The 18,056-nt window shown below is 58.8% G+C and overlaps 1 protein-coding gene and 1 long non-coding RNA gene across 2 annotated transcripts; one reads left to right on the top strand and one right to left on the bottom strand.

Moving 5' to 3' along the window:
* Positions 1-3,740: 3,740 nt before the first annotated feature.
* Positions 3,741-4,996, bottom strand: LOC139436611 (uncharacterized). The gene is made up of 2 exons (XM_071208351.1): positions 4,852-4,996; positions 3,741-4,552 (listed from the first exon to the last, which is right to left on the bottom strand). Exons 1-2 carry the CDS (start codon positions 4,994-4,996, stop codon positions 3,741-3,743), a joined length of 957 nt encoding a protein of 318 aa, XP_071064452.1.
* A 4,476-nt stretch (positions 4,997-9,472) lies between these two features.
* LOC101414086 (uncharacterized) lies at positions 9,473-17,503 on the top strand. The gene is made up of 3 exons (XR_189010.5): positions 9,473-9,911; positions 9,990-10,061; positions 11,059-17,503. It is a non-coding gene; the product is annotated as an uncharacterized lncRNA (long non-coding RNA).
* The last annotated feature ends 553 nt before the right edge of the window (positions 17,504-18,056 follow it).

The raw sequence follows: 18,056 nt of genomic DNA, 5'->3' as shown, positions 1-18,056 counted from the left end.
AGTCAACAATATAGGGGACCTAATAAAAAAATAATAAAGCACACAGGGGGAAGAAATGGAATGTGTGCAAACACATGTGTACGTGTGTACATGTGTGCACTGTGTATGTGTGCACGATTGTGCATGTGCACAAGTGTATACGTGTGTGCCTATGTGTACACATGTTTGTGTGTGCGTGTGTACATGTGGGTACGTGTGTCGGCCTAAGAAGAATTCACATTTATATTTTAGGCCTTCGATTTGAGCTCAGAGCTCCCATGGACAGTAACGGGATTTGAACACCCAAAGAGAGAAAAACGCGAGGCCCAGCGCAGAGGAGACATTAGAGAGAAGAAAATGGAGCCAGGGCTTCACTGGGCGAGCCTAGAAGGAAAAGCCTCCTGCACCCCTCTTAAAAGCTGGAGGACAGAGACGTGGAGCAGGGCACGCTATGGTCCAGACTTGCCCCGGCGCCGCCTCCTGCCTTCGGGTGTAGTCTTGTTTTCCGAGCAGTGCCTGTGCCTGAAGGGGTACGCCCTCCCCGACTTCTGTGCTTGGAGCGTCTTATGCACAGATGGACATTTTTCTGGAGTCAGAGGCAGATTGCCACAGCTAAATAAGGAAAGGTGCAGCGTTCGTCTAGTTTCGCCCCAATTCACCGACAGCTGCACTTCCCAACATTTTAACTAAAAGGAAACTCTCCCCTTACCTTTCATTCGCCCAGCCGTGCTCATGCCATAAGGCATATTTGGACTCATTCTGGTCCAGTGTTGACCGTGTTGACCCACTTAGAAGGTCACGGAAGTAGAGAGGGCTGGAGCAATTTCTCTCCCTGGGCGTTCTCCAGGTTGCCTGGTCTGAGGGTTTGTGAGTCAGTCGTATCCACTGGCTTGACTATTCCATACCTACCTTTCATCCTAATCCCAGAAAGGGAATGGCTTGAAATAAATCCAAGAGAGCAGTTCCCAAACCAGGCTGATTACTAGAATCACACAGGGAGCTTTAAAAATATGCAGGTGCCGGGGTCCCGTCCCAGACGACAGAGCCAGGGACACGTGGGGGGCCAGAAAAAAGACCTCCAGGCCACACAGGTGCAGTCCGCCCGGGACGCTGGGAGCCTCCACCTCCTCTCCAGGACGGTGGCTGAAGGACGTCGTGGCGGCCGCACGTTCTCACGTGGGACGAAGGGGTAGCAGGAGTGCGTAGCAAGGCACCCAGACTTAGCCCCCTCTCCTGGGCAATGGGCCCTGGCACCCCTGGTTCTGTGTTTTATACCAGGGTTCCCACCAGGCCAGGGGCCGCTCGGGAGGCTGTCACGGTTCCCCACGGCCGCCTGGATCGCGTCTACACTCCTGCTATGTTTTCAAGGCTCTCTGTAATTGGCCCGTTCCACATGGTCAACCAATTCTGACAACTTCTTTATCCTTCCGGTTTGTGTTTCCCCACCAAAATACAGGTCCCCAAGAAGCCTTCATGTGTTTATATGGTGAAAACCAGCCTTTGTGGCAGCCACTGAATATCTCCAACTCCAATCCCAGCCCTTCTTTTAAAAAAAAAAAGATTTATTTTTTATTTCTCTCCCCCCCTTCCTCCCTCCCCTCCTGCCCCAGTTGTCTGTTCCCTGTGTCCATTTGCTGTGTGTTCTTCTGTGACTTATCAGCGGCACCGGGAATCTGTGTCTCCTTTCATTGCCTCATCTTGTTGTGTCAGCTCTCTGTGTGTGCGGCACCATTCCTGGGCAGGCTGCACTTTTTTCGCGCTGGGCGGCTCTCCTTGGGGCGCATACTCTTTGTGCGTCAGGCTCCCCTACGCGGGGGACACCCCTGCATGGCAGGGCACTCCTTGCGCGCATCAGCACTGCACATGGGCCAGCTGCACACGGGTCAAGGAGGCCCGGGGTTTGAATCTTGGACCTCCCATGTGGTAGGCAACCCTCTGTCCATTCAGCCAAATCCGCTTCCCCCCAGCCCTTCTAATTCACGTTGTGTTCATCCTCTTTACTGGGAGCCATTCTGGTCCGGGGTCATTTGAGGCTGCGGGTGTCCTTGGGGCCTCTGGGCAGCCCCAGGCCCTGCTGCTCCACTTTCCCAAGCCCAGAGCACTCTCGCATCTCATCCAAAGCCCACCTCTTCCTTGAAAACAGTGTGACTACACTGCTGAGGCTCCCCCGGGCGAGGCTACGGTATCATTTAACACCTAATTGTTTTCTAATTGCTTGGGATTGGGTCTGTTCCCTCACCCTGTTATAAACAACTCAAGGGTGGAGATCGCCCTCTGCCAGCATCTCTGACGAGGCTGGTGCCTGCCTGGCTCTCGCCACCGCGTCCTGAGGGCCCCGGCCTGGCACGGAGTTGGCCCCATGAATGTGTGTTGAATTAACGAATATGCTGATGGGATGATTATTGGAGCACTTGGGAAACCGTGGCCTGAAAACAAATCACCCTGAAACGCAGTGGGGTCCATTCTCTTTGACCGCTGAGTTTTTATGGGTCCGCGGTGCCGAGAGGGCCCTGGGTGCGCTGTTGCCCGGTGCAGTGGTGGATGTCCTTCACCACGCGCTAAGAGCCCACTTGGAGAGGAGGGACAATTAGGAACTCGGAGGACACAGCTCCCCTTCCAGGTGCCTCCTGCAAACTCTGAAGCACGGGGCAGAGAGAGTACTTAACACTAAGCACAACTCAGAGGAGAGCAGAGCCGGGCAAGGCCTGTCGCTGAGTCTCACCAAGTCGCACTTGGAGGGGTGCAGCGCCAAGTGCAGCGGCTGTGAGCTCCGGCTCCCGGGGGTGGGACCTCCCTTGCTGCACAGCGCGGGCGCAGAGGCTCCTCCGAGCTGGGCCGGCGCCTGTTCTCACTTAGGTACGTTTTAAGTGAAAAGCTCCCCCCTGGGCAGTGGGAGGTGGGCAGGGCAAGGTCTACCAGCGGCCCCAGGCGTCCTCTGAGGCCAGGACCTCCCTCCATGCAAGGTCGACCGCAACATCAGGTCCAAAGTACCCGCAGCGCTGCCGTTACTGGCTCACCGAGGCGGCGTTTTCTAAAGTTCCAGGAGTCCGTTGGTCCTCGCTGCTCAGCATTCCCCGGCGGCGTGATCCTTCCTGCACGCACGGACGTCGGCGAGGGGTGATTCAGCCGAGCCCCACACCAGCCTCTCCTCCCACCAGGCCTCGGCTCTCTGCCTTGTGGTACTTCCCAGGTGGCCTGGCCACATCTATCAATGTATCTGTCATCTTACTATCATTTAGCATCCTACTATCTGTCTGTCGAAAGCTATTTTTCTCTCTTTTATCCATCTATATCAATCCATCATCTATCATCTTACTAGATTTCTATCTATAGCATCTATCTATAGCTATCAATCCATCATCTGTCATCTTACTAGATATGTCTAACCTAGCGTCTCATCTATCGTTATCTATCTACCCATCTAGCATCTATTATCCTTCCGTCTAGTTCTCTAATCCCAACTGGCTCCCTATTTATCTGTTTTTGTAGGATTTATTTCCTCACAGCAAGTTGTCTCCCGCCCTGGGGGACCCTGTGTAGTGTCCACAATCACATCTAAGGGTCCCACAGTGGTTTACGATCCTTAAAATTAGTCCTCCTGACACGGGCTTGTGCCTCAGTGTTTGGGCCTCCTCAAAAGCCGGCAGCCAGGCCACACCTCGGAGGGTTTGGGCTAGACTTGTCTAAAACCTAAATCTAAAACCTGGGACGCAGGCCACACCTCGGTGAGGGTGGGTTAGAATTGTCTCCATTTGCTTTGGTCAGTGTAACTTGTTCCGGAAACAACCCGTCAGTTCCCCGGCCTGGAAACCATTCTGCTGAAGATGTTTCTGCGGTGAGGCTGACACAGCCAGCCAGGGAGCTCCAGGGCCTGGGGGCCGGGGGCTGGGGGGCTGTGGACTGGGGGCCAGGGGCCGGGGGCTGGGGGCTGGAGGCTGGGGGCAGGGGGCCAGGGACTGGGGGCCAGGGACTGGAGGCTGGGGGCTGGTGGCAGGGGACTGGGAGCTGGGGGCTAGGGGGTAGGGGACTGGGGGCCAGGGTCCAGGGCCCAGGGACTGGGCGCCAGGGGCTGGGGACTGGGGTCTGGAGGCTGGGGGTGGGGGGCCAGGGATTGGAGGCTGGGGGCTGGTGGATGGACACTGGGAGCTGGGGGCTAGGGGGTAGGGGACTGGGGGCCAGGGCCTGGGGCCCAGGGACTGGGCGCCAGGGGCCGGGGGCTGGGGGCTGGAGGCTGAGGGCAGGGGGCCAGGGACTAGGGACCGGGGGCCGGGGACCGGGGACTGAGGCCAGGGACCAGAGGCTGGGGGCTGGTGGCCGGGGACTGGGAGCTGGGGGCTGGGGGCTGGGGGCTGGGGGCTGGGGGCTAGAGGCTGGGGCCCGGGCGCCGGAGGCCGGGGGCTGCGGGCTGGTGGCCGGGGACTGGGAGCTGGGGGCTGGGGGCTGGGGGCTAGAGGCTGGGGGCCGGGCGCTGGGGGCCGGGGGCTGGGGGCTGTGGATTGGGGGCTGGAGGCCGGGGGCTGGGGGCCGGGGGCTGTGGACTGGGGGCCAGGGGCTGGGGGCTGGGGGCTGGAGGCTGGGGGTGGGGGGCCAGGGACTGGGGGCCAGGGACTGGAGGCTGGGGGCTGGTGGCTGAGGTCTGGGGCCTAGGGGCTGGGGGCCGGGCACCGGGAGCCGGGGGCTGGGGGCTGCGGACTAGGGGCTGGAGGCCGGGGGCCGGGGGCTGGGGGCCAGGGGCCGGGGACCAGGGCAGCCCTGACAGCCCTGCTCTGCAGGAAGAGGTGGCCCCAAGTCCCAGAAGTTGGGGTAGCAGGTGCTGCGGCTGCGGATGGCTTCGTCCTCTCCTCACCGGTCAAGCCCCAACGACTCCCACACCTGCGCCTTTGCGCCCGTCTCCAGCTGCCTTGGGCAGAATGGCCGCCCCCGGGCCTGCACCCCCCCACCTGTGTACACGTCTGTCGTCGTACCGGGCCACGCACTGTCCGAGCTTGGCCGTGGCTGAGGGGTCCTTGAACCTCATACGGCGCCGTATGGGCTGCGTAGCCTTAATTCAGTGGCCGTGAGTGAATGAATGAAGGCGAACGCAGGAGACGTGGGCGAACGGCGACGGGGTCTCCTCCCTGACGCCACCGCGCCTGACGCTCAAGGTTTCCTCCTTCTCACTCCGCGCTCTGAGCTGTCCCCCTGGAGGGAGCTGGGTCTCCCTCCTCCTCCTCCTCAGGGCTTGGAAAGAAGGGGCAGGGCCAGGGAGAGCGCCAGCGGTACACCGAGGCAGAGCAGGTGGCAGGCACTGTTGGGGAGTGAGTCGTGGGCCCCTCAAAGGCAGGTGCACACCGCCACCCCGGCCCCTATTTTTAAGTAGGGCCTTGGCGGATGTTCTTAGTTAAGTTGTGCCCAAACTGAAAGAGGGGGCCTTGGTCCCAAAGCGCTGAGCTCCTTACATGCAAAGGAAACTGGACACAGAGAGAGAAGCCACAGGGGCGGCCAGGAGCTGGAAGTAGTGGAGCCGGGAAGAGAAAGTTGAAGGTGCCATGGGCACCATCACGTGACGGAAAAGCAAGGAGCCCCGGAGGCTGCCGGTCAGTGAGAAGAGAGCCACCCCGGGAGGAAGCGGGCCTGCCAGCCTCCAAAGCCACGCGCCACTAAATTCCTGTTGTCAAGCCAACCTGTCCTACAGAACTCGTTTCAGCAGCTGGGAAGCTAAGACGGTTAAAAAAATTAGCTTCGGGAAGCGGATTTGGCCCAACGGATAGAGCGCCCGCCTACCACACGGGAGGTCCAAGGTTCAAACCCTGGGCCTCCTGACCCGTGTGGAGCTGGCCCATGCGCAGTGCTGATGTGCGCAAGGAGTGCCGTGCCACGCAGGGGTGTCCCCCTCGTAGGGGAGCCCCAAGCGCAAGGAGTGCACCCCTAAGGAGAGCCGCCCAGCACGAAAGAAAGTGCAGCCTGCCCAGGAGTGGCCGCACACACATGGAGAGCTGACACAGCAAGATGACGCAACAAAAAGAGACACAGATTCTGGATGCCACTGACAAGAATACAAGCAGGCGCAGAGGAACACACAGCGAATGGACAGAGAGAGCAGAGAACGGGGGAAAGGGAAGGGAGAGAAATAGCTAATAAATCTTTAAGAAAGTAAAATGCTTTTAAGCATAAGCATAAGAAAGTAAAATTACTTTTAAGAAAGTAAAATAAAATGCCCCTGGGATGGGCAATTCCTTCAAATCTGGCTGACACCCGGCTGCCCTGGGAGCCCCAGGAGAGCCTTTCAAAAGCAGATGCCTGGGCCTGCCCCCACTCTCTCCCGCCCCTGGAGATTCTGGGTAGACTACTGCATAGTTAGATTCTCCTGGGCAGCCAGGGCTGAGAGCCGCTGCCTGAAATTGTCATTAGCTGAGTGCCAGCTGCCCGCCAGCTCTGAGCAAAGCTGGTGCTGGGGGGTGGAGGCCCCCCAGCATTGAAAGGGACCTGGGGGGGACAGGCCACACGTTCAGGTGAAGTGGGGAAGGGGTTGGACCTCAGCAGGACTTCCTGTAACCCTGGGCCTGGCAGGTGGGACAAGGACACTTCCGTCCCTCAAAGAAAGTGGTTTGGGAGGCTATGCCTCTGAGAGTGAGCTAAGCTCCTCCCCTCCAAGCAGGGGGCTGCCCTCTGTGCAGGGCTGGAGCCTGTCTTTATTTTAAATGTTGATCTTTTGTTCATCATGGATTTTCTGCATAAATTTGAATATTTTAAAGCATTGCATTAACATATTATTTACCTTGATGACCGAGATTTTGGTGCTCTTTTACATTTTGCACCAGCAGCGAGTGAGACTCAGCCCACCCTGGTGCTCGCCTGCTCTTGGGGAGGGCAGTGGCATTTCCTGCCACCCAACCGGGCACAGCTTACGTTATGGGAACAGGCTCTGGGCCTGCCTTGGATTTGACCCTCAGCTTCAGCTGTGTGACCTTGGACAAGCCACCAACCTCTCTGAGCCTCCTTCTCATTACCTGGGGGTGATAAATTCCTCCTTGGTAGGGTGGTTGTGAGGGCGAAGTGAACAATACGTTCATGCAGGGACCCCGGCGGGTGAATGCTCAGTGCAGGGGGCCCTGCTGGCCCTGCAGCAGATGCTCTGCTTCTAGAGCTTTCCTGGTGCGAAAGATCCCAGGGAGCCTCGGTGTGTTTTTCCTTTCTACGTCGCGCCCGGGGACCCTGCGTCCCAGGTGGGAGCAGGCCCGGCTCCCGCAGGTGCCCTCGGCCCCCAGCTCCAGCAGTCCCCAGCGCGCACAGAGGCCCCTTTGTCGCGGCCCCACCTGCCCGCCGCCCCGCGGAGGTGGTGACAGCGGCTGGCGCGTGGCCAGGCCACTCAGCAGTAACTGCCGGAGTCAGACTTCTCCAGGAACGGCCTCGTAAACCTGTGGCCCTGGGTGGCCCGGGCCGGGGCTTTCCATTTCCTCTGCGCGTTGGTTTTTCCAGGCGGGCTGCTTTCTGCTGCCACACAGACACTTAGGGTTGGCGCCGGGCCTGCCCGCTGCGGGGACGGGAGCCACGCTGGCCCCATGGCTGGGGGCCACCTGGCGATGTCCCGCGGTGTCCCCGGCCCCCCGGAGCCAGCGCTCTGCTACCAGAGCAGAACGTGGTTCGGCGGCTCACCCGGGACCCCCGCGCTGCAAGGTTGCCAACGGGCTGCTTCCTCCCAGCCCACCACCCCGAGCCGGTAGGGATCCGTTTGCCTTTGGGACGGGCCCAAGGGGGAAAACCGCTCCCCAGCGAGTCATGTTGCGGCCTTGAGCGCGAGACCCTGCAGCCTGGCGCCGGGGAGCCCCTCGGGGAGCCAGGGAGGCCACGGAAAGCCCGCGGTGCCGACTCAGGGCTGTCCACGAGGCTTTGTTTCCCGCTCCCAAGCAGGCCGCCTCCTCTTGTCTCGAGCTCGGGCGCTGGGGTGGAAGTGGCGCGCCCTCCTGCACGGAAGCCCGTGCCTGGCTGCGCAGCCCGGGCGGCGTCCCAGCTGGTGGCTGCCCGCCGGCCTGGGTCAGGGAGGACAGTGACGATGCAGCCGGAGCCCGGCGCTCCCGCCGTGTTGGGGGAGTGGGGCTGGGGGTGGCCGCTGTGGAAGCAGGCTGTCCCGCCCCACCCACTCCTGCCAGCCGGCGCCCCCTCCTCGGCCGGCTGAGGGTCCCTCTGAGCGCCGTGCAGAGGCAAGTCTGCAGGGGCCGGGGCCCCCCGGGCGTGTGTCGAGCCGCCGCCGCTCCCCATGTGCTCACGCCCAGCCCGCCTGAAAACCTGCGTGACATAGTATTCCCCCACGGAGCCTTTCACGGACAGGAGCCAGAGGTGGGGAACAAAAGCCCGGGCACCGTCAGACTGGAATTTCCAGCCAACGGGGAGCAATGCTTAACTTTGCGCCTTGTGCTTTACATGACAAATGTATCTAAGAACCTTTCTTTCCTTTAAACTACCACAGTGAATCACCTGAACTGATGGCTTTTTGCCCGATACTGTCGTTCCCATGACCCCACTTTACAGATCCCCTTGGGCCTCGAGACGCACCCACATCGGATGTACACTGCATCTCCCGTTGCGCCGAGCACCGACCCCCTCGCGTGGCAGGTATTGCCTCAATGCAAGAGCTGGTTGTGAGGTGGCAAAGGGCTTTTAGAGGCTGCTCAAAGCAAAAATAAATAAATAATTTACGTATGTGTTACATACCAAGTATTCCTTATATGCGTCCCTGAGTTTTCCTGCTTCCTTCCAAGGTTAGTAGGGCTAGCGTTTCACCCCCTGCCAGGACCGTGATCCAGCAGCAGGGGTGGAAAGACGAATTTCTCCCGCAGGTCGTGCTCGTCACCTCCCGGCAGCCCCTGCAGGGCACGGAGCCAGCTGTCCTCAGGCCCCTGCTCCTCTAAGGATGACATGCCACGAGCTCCGGCCAGCCGGAGAGAGGAGGCACCCTGTCCTGGAAGGGGAACGTTTCTCAGAGGGCGTGTGTGCGTGTGTGCATGTGTGTGTGTGCGTGTGTGGTGTGCGTGCGTGCATGTGTGTGCGTTCGTGTGTGTATGTGTGCGTGTGTGTGCACGCGCGTGTGTGTTTGCATGTGTGTGCGTGTGTGTATGTGTGTGCGTGTGTCTGTGTGTGGATGCCAGGACCCCTTCCTCCGTCCCCCTGCTAAAGCACCGTGGGGGGAAGCGACAGGCTGTGGACTGACGGGGGGGCTGCCGGAGAGGGGTGCGCCCCCCCACCGAGAGGCAGCGCCTGGGGCCCACCACCACGCTTTCGCCCGGTTGAGGCTCCCCGCGGGCTGCGCTTTGGCCTTCCTGCGTCATCCCCCCAGAGTGGGGCGCGCGTCCGCCCGCAGGTTCCCACGCTGCTCGGCGCGGGGGCGGCTGGACTCGGGCTGAGAAGCACGTGGCTCCTGCAGGCTCTTCCCGTCATCCCCCAGCCCCAGGCGCGGTGGCCGGCGTCCAGCCCTGGGCGCCCCCCCCACTCCCTCGGCGCATGCGTTCTTGCCGCGGCTCCTGGCTCTTGCCGGGCAGGCGGACGCTCACTCGGCTTTCGGACCCTCGAGAAGCCTTAGGCTCTGTCGTGACGCGAGCGGGCGGCAGACACCACGGTAGCTCCAAGGTCCCCGCTGAGAGGAGGACGGCGTCACTGAACTGACGAAGCCGATAAGCTTCTCTCCATCACAGTGTTTCACCCAGATCCACTCTGATTCAGCTCTCCCAGCTCCACAGCCCCCGCGTGCCAGCAGGAGCAGAGGCACCCAGGCTGCCTCTTTATGGGGTTTCTTCTCGTGGACACTCAAGACATGGCACCTGCATTTGGCCCCGGAAATGGGCCCCAAAGGCCTCAGGGGCTCCCGACCTTCCCGGCACCCAGGTCCTGCCGAGCTCCCGCGAGGGTACCCCACTACCTGCGCCCGTCACCTGTGCCTTCCCAGCTGGGATCACGAGGTGGGAGCTGGGAGGTGGGGGGTTCTCCCCGTTGAGGAGGAAGCGTGGCCTGGCAACACCGTGGTTTCTGACTTCCAGCTTTCAGAACCCACTTCCTGTTGTTGGAGCGGCTGGTCTGCACCCTCGGATTGGGACGGAGGCTGCCGTGGGGTAAGCTCAGAGCCAGGGCGGCTGCTTAGGGTGCCGCGGTGCCGGCTGGGGGAGCGGGGCTGGGCCGGGAAGGGCGTGGGGGGCAGGGTGGGCAGAGGCCGCCCGAGAGGGACAGCGTCCCCTGCGCTTGGCTGCTTGCACGCGGCCTGGCAGGGAGAGGGAAGAGGGCCCTGGAGCTTTCCAGCTGGAGCTCTGCCGGGATGGCTGCGTCCCTCTCAGGTGCAGGATGTGGGGAGGACGCAGGCGGCCACAGGCTGTGCCCTGACGGCGGTCACCTAGAGGGCGAATAAAAACTGGGCACGCTTCCTCGGAGCCACGAGGCACACACGATGGAAACCCGCTTCTGGATGTTTTCCTCACACTTCTGGGGAGCAGCGGCTGGTTAAAATGGCAGCGGCAACCCCGACCTGGGTCCCTCTGGCCTGGGTGGGAAACGCCTTAGCTGGGAGCATCGAGGAGAAGAGGAGAAGTGGAAGGAAGGCGAGGGTGAAGGCAGAGGAGCAGGAAGCAGGTGGGGGAACCGAGGGGACGGGGAGGGAGCGAGGGGAGAATGGCCGCGGGGTGCTGGGGTGCTGCCTGCCCCCGCAGCGGCCCCTTTCTACAGCGTGCTCATCCGTCCACCCACCGAGCATGTGCGGTGCGTGCTCGCAGCGAGGCGCTGGCTGTCCCCTGGACAGCCAAAGGACAAGAGCCCTCCCCGCTGGATGTCCCCTGGACCACAGAACAGACACGGTCCCTCCCCACATGGAGTGTCCCACCTGGTGGGCGAGGCAGACGATGAACAAATGAACACAAAACCAATACCTGCTTAGAGACCGTGATAAGGCTGTGGAGGAAGAGCAAGAGGGAGGGACTTAGGGGTGTGTGGTTGTGGGTGTGCACGCGTGCAAGGCGGGATCAGGGAAGGCTTTCTTTGGGAAGCGTGAAAATCCGTCCTCTAGCCTATGCCGGTCAAAGTCATGGAGGGTCACATTAAACGTTGCTTTGTGCTCGTCAGCTGAAGCACTGGACAACTCCAAGGGCAGCGCCCTGCCACATGCGGCTCAGGACTCAGGCCCTTTGATCTACGGCACCTCCACGTCAGCTCGTCTTCCAAGAGCACCACCGCAGAACAGCCTGGAGATGCATCCTGGCTGTCAAACGCTTCCGCTGGGGAGTGACACGTGTCACTTCCAACTGACTCTCTCACTGCCATAGCTAATCTCATGGCCACACCAAATGTCAAGGGGACATATGCCCAGAAGGAGAGAGGTCCAGAAATCTTGGTGAGTTGCGAGTCATGTAGCCATGGAGGCCAAGAACGTTTGTGTACTGCGGTGGCAGGGAGTCCAGGCAGGAAAAGGAGGCCAAGAGACCAGGAAACTGGGATGGGTGGCGCAGAGCGAGCTGGCCGGGAGGAGTGAGAGGGGCTGACGGGGAGGCAGGGGGCAGCCCCTCACTCCAGGATGATGATTCTCGCCTAAGCACAACTGAATGTCTTAGAGCAAGGAAGGCAGGCTGTGGGACTTGTGCGTTACAAAGGTGGTTGGGGTTGTTGTTGGAGAAGTGGATGGAGAGGCTGCTGAAATAGTCCAGCGCAGAAACGTGGTAGCTTGGATGAGGGGTCTCGCGAGGGAGAGAAATGGCGCAATGGAGAGATGCCTTAGTGGGCGAATCCACGGGGTGTGTGATGGACTGGAATGGAGGGAGAAGGAAGGCTTGAGGCTGACGGCACAGTTTCTGGGCAACTAGAAAGATGGAAGTGCCACGTACCAGGGCAGAGAAGACTGCAGGAGAAGCAGAGAGAGAGAGAGAGAGTGTGTGTGTGTGTGTGTGTGTTGGGAGAACAGCACATCAGAAACAAGTCCTTGTTCTCTGTGGTATTGATATTCGATGAGCAAAAGCTCCGCTCTTCCACTGATGGGGCACTGGAGACCCCAGATGCTCTCTCCTCTCACTCAGGCCTCTCCGCCAGGTGCAGATGTCACCACCTCCCTGCACAGCGTAAGTTTCCACTGTGCCACCCATGTTCAGAGTAGAAAGGTTCAGTGACATTTTTAGGATTATTTGTGAACTGAGTTGTTGAGATTCCCCAACACACCTTTTGCCCAGCACATTTATTGCTCACCTGCTCTAAGCAGCCACGAGGTGTCTGGAGCTCCCTCTGCGCCCCCCGTCCCCCGGCCAACACCCTTCCTGGCTTCAGTGACTCTGTAAATGGAGTGAGCCGGGGCCAAACACGTGAGGACGCTGGAGAAGCTTCGACTTTATGTTCCGCTCTACCCTGCGATTCTGAGAAATGTCAGGTTTTCGTGGGAGAGATGGGTTGCCTGGGAGATGCGCCTATCAGGCCAGATTTGCAGTGGTCTGAAAAACAACACTGACGTGACGAAAAGCAGGCATCGTGTACTGGAATGACTAGAGAAGAGGCCCCCTGGACAGGCGGGGGCGCCGGGGAGGCCGTCTGCGTGGGCGCGGGGCAAGCTGGACCGCAGGGCTCCTCCGTCCCCTGAGGCCGGCAGCTTCCAGGGCTGGGCACACAGGCCGCCGAGCAGGTCGCGGGGCCCACGGCAGCCCGGCCAGGGGGAGGGGGACCGGCCTGCCCGCTGCGTGCGCCTCGCCTGGGCCCTGGGTCCCTTGGCCGCAGCACACTCGCCGGGGCCCATGGCACCCCCGAGCCCAGCTCTCGCCCTCTGGGACTCGGGCCAGAGGAAGCAGTGCGTGACGTGGGCACTGTGCCGCTGATTTCACTGTGGGTGATGAAGTCTTTTGTCCTTGGTCCAGGGACCGCGTGTCTGCCGTCAGCATCCACGGAACTTGCTGGTCATAGCCCCTCCGTCATTCTTGACGAAGGATCCAATTCTTATTCAAATATAAATAGTATGTGCTGCAAAGAGCGGACACTTTTGCTTACATGAGAAGACAGCTGGAGCTGAATGTGGGTGAGGGTTTTAGCCAAGGAGACCAGCCTGTTTCATTTCAATCTTGGGCTGTCGGGCATTTGCACAAAATGAATCAAAATGTGGTGAGAGTCCTCCCCCTTTCAGCATTTTTCTTAGTCTTTATTTTTTTAATGTTACATTAAAAAAATATGAGGTCCCCATATACCCCCCACCCCCCTCACCCCACTTCTCTCTCCATAACAACAACCTCCTCCATCATCATGAGACATTCATTGCACTTGGTGAATATGTCTCTGAGCACTGCTGCACCTCATGGTCAACGGTCCACACCAGAGCCCACACTCTCCCACAGTCCACCCAGTGGCCCATGGGAGGACATACAATGTCCGGTAACTGTCCCTGCAGCACCACCCAGGACAACTCTAACCCCTGAAAATGCCCCCACATCTCATCTCTTCCTCCCACTCCCTACCCCAGCAGCCACCATGGCCACTTTCTCCACATCAATGCCACATTTTCTTCGATTACTAATCACAGTAGTTCACGAATAGAATATCAGTAAGTCCACTCTAATCCATACTCTATTCCTCCCTCCTGTGGACCTTGGATTAGTTGTGTCCACTCCACATCTATGTCAAGAGGGGGCTAAGATTCCACGTGGATGCTAGATGCAATCCTCCTGCTTGCAGCTGTAGGCACTCTTGGCTCCCTGGTGTGGTGGTTGACCTTCTTCACCTCCATGTTAGCTGAGAGGGGTAAGTCCAGTAAACCAGAGTGTAGGAGTTCCTTTCAACATTTTTTAACAACTATAACGGTCCTGGCAAATTACCGACAATTTATTTTATTTATTTAATTTTTTGCGTGTACTGGAGATTGAACCCAGGACCTCATCCATGCGACGCAGGCACCCAACCACTGGTCTACATCCACTCCCTGATGATTTATTTCAGAAACGAAAACTCCAATGGCCGTAATGGAAGAACTTGAGATTAGTAAACATCTGTGGTGTGATTTTACCGAGATTAAAGAATACTGACTGGCGACTCTTTCCCAATAGATTCACAGGCAGCCAGATGAGCTCAGCACCCACCCCAGGGGGCTGCCAGGGAGGCAGTGATAAGGGGCCAAGGCAGAGCCAGGAGTCCCCACCCTTCCCGCCCCCCAGGCCGGAAGCCGTAGGTTAACAGGAAGGGCTCCCGAGGGGGCCCTGGGCGCGCAGTCAGCTCTGAGCAGAGCACGCCTGACTTCTTGCCTTACACCCTTTTTGAGCTCCTCTCCATTGATTCAATTTTAGCCTCGCCGTCTGACCAAGGTCCCCCATCTCTGGGGAATCAAATGCCTATGAGAGGAGGACAAGTCCCAGGTGAAAGGAAGGTTCTCCCTTTTCCCTGAGAATCTGTCCCAGGCCTGCCCGAGCCAGGCTGAGGACGCAGGGGAAGGGCCAGGCCGAGGCAGAATGTCACACGCAGTTGTTTTAAAGCTCCGCTGGGAAGTAATCCCCAGCCCCCAAGGTCCTGATGGTCGAGGCTAGGCCCTTCTTTTTTTTTTTTTTTAGTATTTAGTTGGTTTTTAAAAAGATTTCTTTATTTTATTTCTCTCCCCTTCCCCCTTCCCCCCATTGTCTGCTCTCTGTGTCCATTCGCCGTGCATTCCTCTGGGTCTGCTTGCATTTTTTTTGTCAGCATCATGGGAATCTGTGTCTCTTTTTGTTGCTTCATCTTGCTGCGTCAGCTCTCCGTGTGTGCAGAGCCACTCCTGGGCAGGCTGTGCTTTTTTCCGCATGAGGCGGCTCTCCTTGTGGGGGCGCACTCCTTGCACGTGGAGCACAGAGGACACCCCTGCGTGGCACGGCACTCCTTGTGCGCATCAGCACTGTGCATGGGCCAGCTCATCACACGGGTGAGGAGGCCTGGGGTTTGAACCCTGGACCTCCCATATGGTAGGCGGACACCCTATCAGTTGAGCCACATCCGCTTCCCTAGGCCCTTCTTTTATAATTATTATTATTATTGTAGTAATACACAGAGCCCAAAACTTCCCATTTTCACCATTTTTAACTGTTAATCGCCCTGGTGTGACTCACATTCACGGTGTTGTGCTATCATCAGCACCATCCATTGCCAGGACGAATTCATCGCCCCAAACAGAAAGGCTGCCACCGTTCAGCACTCGCGCCCCGTCCTCCCTCCACAAGGCCCCCGGGAACCTGTCCCCCGCCGGCTCTGTGACTTTGTCTGCTCTAGATATTTCATGTAAATGGAAACCTTTTTGTCTCTAGTGTCTTTCACTGAGCAAAATGCTTTCAAGGTTCAGCCACTTTCGAGGATGGATCAGAGCTTCATTCCTGTTTATGGCTAAACAATCGCCTTTGTATGCTTACACCGCAGTTTCGTCATTCATTCACCAGTTGACTGGCATTTGGACTATTTCCACCTTTTGGCTGTTTTAAATAATGCCACTCTGAACACTGGCGTACAGTGTACAGATATCTCTTTTAGTCCCTGCTTTCAATTCTTTGTGTGCGTGTGAGATATGTATCTAGAAATGGATTGCTGGGGCAGATGGTATTTCTTTGTTTAACTTTTTGAGGAACCACCAAACTGTCTTCCACGACGGCTGTGCCATGGTACATTCCCACGATGGAGTTATAAAGGTTCTCGTTTCTCTGCATTCTCTCCAACACTTAACTATTTTTCATTTTTAAAAAATAATAGCCACCGGGCACGGATGTGGCTCAAGCAGTTGAGCTCCCGCCTCCCACACGGGAGGTCCCGGGTTTGGTTCCTGGTGCCTCCTGAAAAAAAACAAAACAACAAGCAAAACAAACGATTAAAAAAAAACAGCTCAGGGAAGCCAACGTGGCTCAGTGGTTGAGCACCGGCTCCCCACGTATGAAGTCCCAGGTTCAATCCCTGGCCCCTGGTACCTCAAAAAATACATCTACATAGCCACTAAAAATCGAGTGGGTTGTGGTTTTGGCTTGCGTCTCCCTGGTGACTAATAAAGCTGAGCACATTTCCTGTGCTCCTGCAGCCCTTCTTTCCCTAATTGCTAGGGAGAGCGGAGTTGCAAAAGGCAAAGAGGACGAGCATCGGTGCTCTAGGGGGACTTATAAGATGTGACAAGTGCTGTCCACATCAGGAAAAGCTTTGCGGAGGCCGGAAATGCGAGCTGCGTCTCTCTGGAAGGTGTCTGCCCTGCGTGAGATTTGTCTGTCTGCTTTGTCATCCTCCTTGCCTTCCCAGCCGCTAGGGCTTGAATTGTGTCCCCCAGATGATGATCAAGTCTCTGAAAATGTGATTAGTTAAGAGGGGACCACACTGAGGAGGGGGCCCTGGCCCAACATGGTGGGTGTCGCCAGAAGCAAAGGGGAGAGAGGGGAGTAGGGGGTCACGGGGAGGCACGTGGAGATGGAGACGGGGACCCGAGGGTCGGAGCCACCGACCGAGAAGTGCCAAGGACGGCGACAATCGCCGAAGCAGGGGGGGTGGGGGCGTGAGGAAGGTCGTCCCCGGCGGGTTTCTGAGGACGCGTGGCCCTGCTGACCTCTTGGTTTTGGACCCTCGGCCCCGGGGCTGTGAGGCGACGGCAGCACACTTCTGTCGTCCGTGGCACTTTGCTGCAGCAGCCACGGAAACTGAGGCACCTGCCCGCTGCCCCTTGCCCTCTTGCTCGGGGTCTGCCTCTTCTGCTGCTTTCTCAGTCACTCTCCAGTTGCCGGGGGCCCATTTCTGTCCTTTGTCCTTTCTAGCTCTTCTTATGACCTGGTTTGAGGTTTTGTGTGCACACAAATGTGTGTGACATAAACTTTTCAAAAAAGTGTTTTTTATACAAGGCAGAGGACAAAAAGTCCCAGAGTAGCTTGGAAACAGAGAAGCAGCCCCAGCCCATCGCTTTGGGTGCAGCAACTGACCTCACTCGAAGACAGTCCTATAAAGTATCAAAAAGCTGTGTCCAGGGAAGTGGATTTGGCCCAACGGATAGAGCATCCGCCTACCACATGGGAGGTCTGCGGTTCAAACCCCGGGCTTCCTGACCCGTGTGCAGCTGGCCCATGCGCAGTGCTGATATGCACAAGGAGTGCTGTGCCACGCAGGGGTGTCCCCCCTGTAGGGGAGCCCCACGCGCAGGGATGGACCCTGTAAGGAGAGCTGCCCAGCACGAAAAGAGTGCAGCCTGCCCAGGAATGGCGCCGCACACATGGAGAGCTGACACAGCAAGATGACACAACAGAAAGAGACACAGATTCCCAGTGCTGCTGACAAGAATACAAGCAGACACAGAAGAACACACAGCGAGTGGACACAGAGAGCAGAGAACTGGGTGTGGGGGGGAGGGAGAGAAATAAATAAAAATAAAATAAAATAAAATTTAAAAAGCCATGTCCAGAGGCGTCGGAGCCCCCTGGGGAGGCGCAGGTGGTCCTCCAGCGCCCACCTGCTCACCTCTTCAGAGTGCAGCCAGGACAGGGCCCGGCCATGGGCAGGGGAGGGCACTGGGCAGTGCGAGGCGCGGGGACGTGTGGGTGGGCACGGCCATGTCCCCCCAGCCTCTCCGGGGTTAACCACAGAGGCTCTCAGACGGTGGCTGTCAGGGCTACACGAGATGAGGCCGGGACAGTGAGAGGGCCTGGCGCGGATGGACGGGGCTGGCCCGGCCTCGGGGTCCTGCCCGAGGCCGCCTTCCCCCACGCCCAGGCCGCCACTCGGCCTTCAGAGCCCCTCCCCGCGCCTCCTCCGGGTCGAAGCCGGCTCCGCCTCCCGCCTGGCCTCCTGGGCTTCCCCAGCCCCTGCCCTTCACTCTCCCCACCTGGGCGGCCCTTCTAGACGGGAGTCACGTCCCGCCAAGGCTCGGAGCCGCCAACCCTCTTACCCAAAGCACATGGCAGAGGTTGCGCCCCCGATCGGCGGGGGCCTTGGGAAGACGCAGGCACGAGCGGGATCTGAGACCCGCACCCCGATCCCCGGTGGGCGACGCTGCTGCCGGCTGGAGACCGCGCCCTGACAGCCACACCCCAGCCCCCTGCACTCTCGGCCTCGCCCTCGCCAAACGCCCACTGCGGGGGCCTCCTCCACAGGCCGCACACGCTGCTCCACGCCGCTCCACGGAGGGC

Source organism: Dasypus novemcinctus, chromosome 15 (assembly GCF_030445035.2).
Source record: "Dasypus novemcinctus isolate mDasNov1 chromosome 15, mDasNov1.1.hap2, whole genome shotgun sequence".
NCBI classification, from domain to species: domain Eukaryota; kingdom Metazoa; phylum Chordata; class Mammalia; order Cingulata; family Dasypodidae; genus Dasypus; species Dasypus novemcinctus.
The sequence above is the reverse complement of the archived record's forward strand: the minus strand, read 5'-3'. Positions and strand labels throughout refer to the sequence as shown.

What these genes read in the sequence shown, in the direction of transcription:
- LOC139436611 (XM_071208351.1), bottom strand. Translation starts at nt 4,996, where the DNA reads ATGAGGTTCAAGGACCCCTCAGCCACGGCCAAGCTCGGACAGTGCGTG. An exon ending in AGACGGGCGCAAAGGCGCAG is followed by an intron (nt 4,553 to 4,851) that starts GTGTGGGAGTCG and finishes CCCCACCCCCAG; the next exon opens with CCTCCAGCCCCCAGCCCCCA.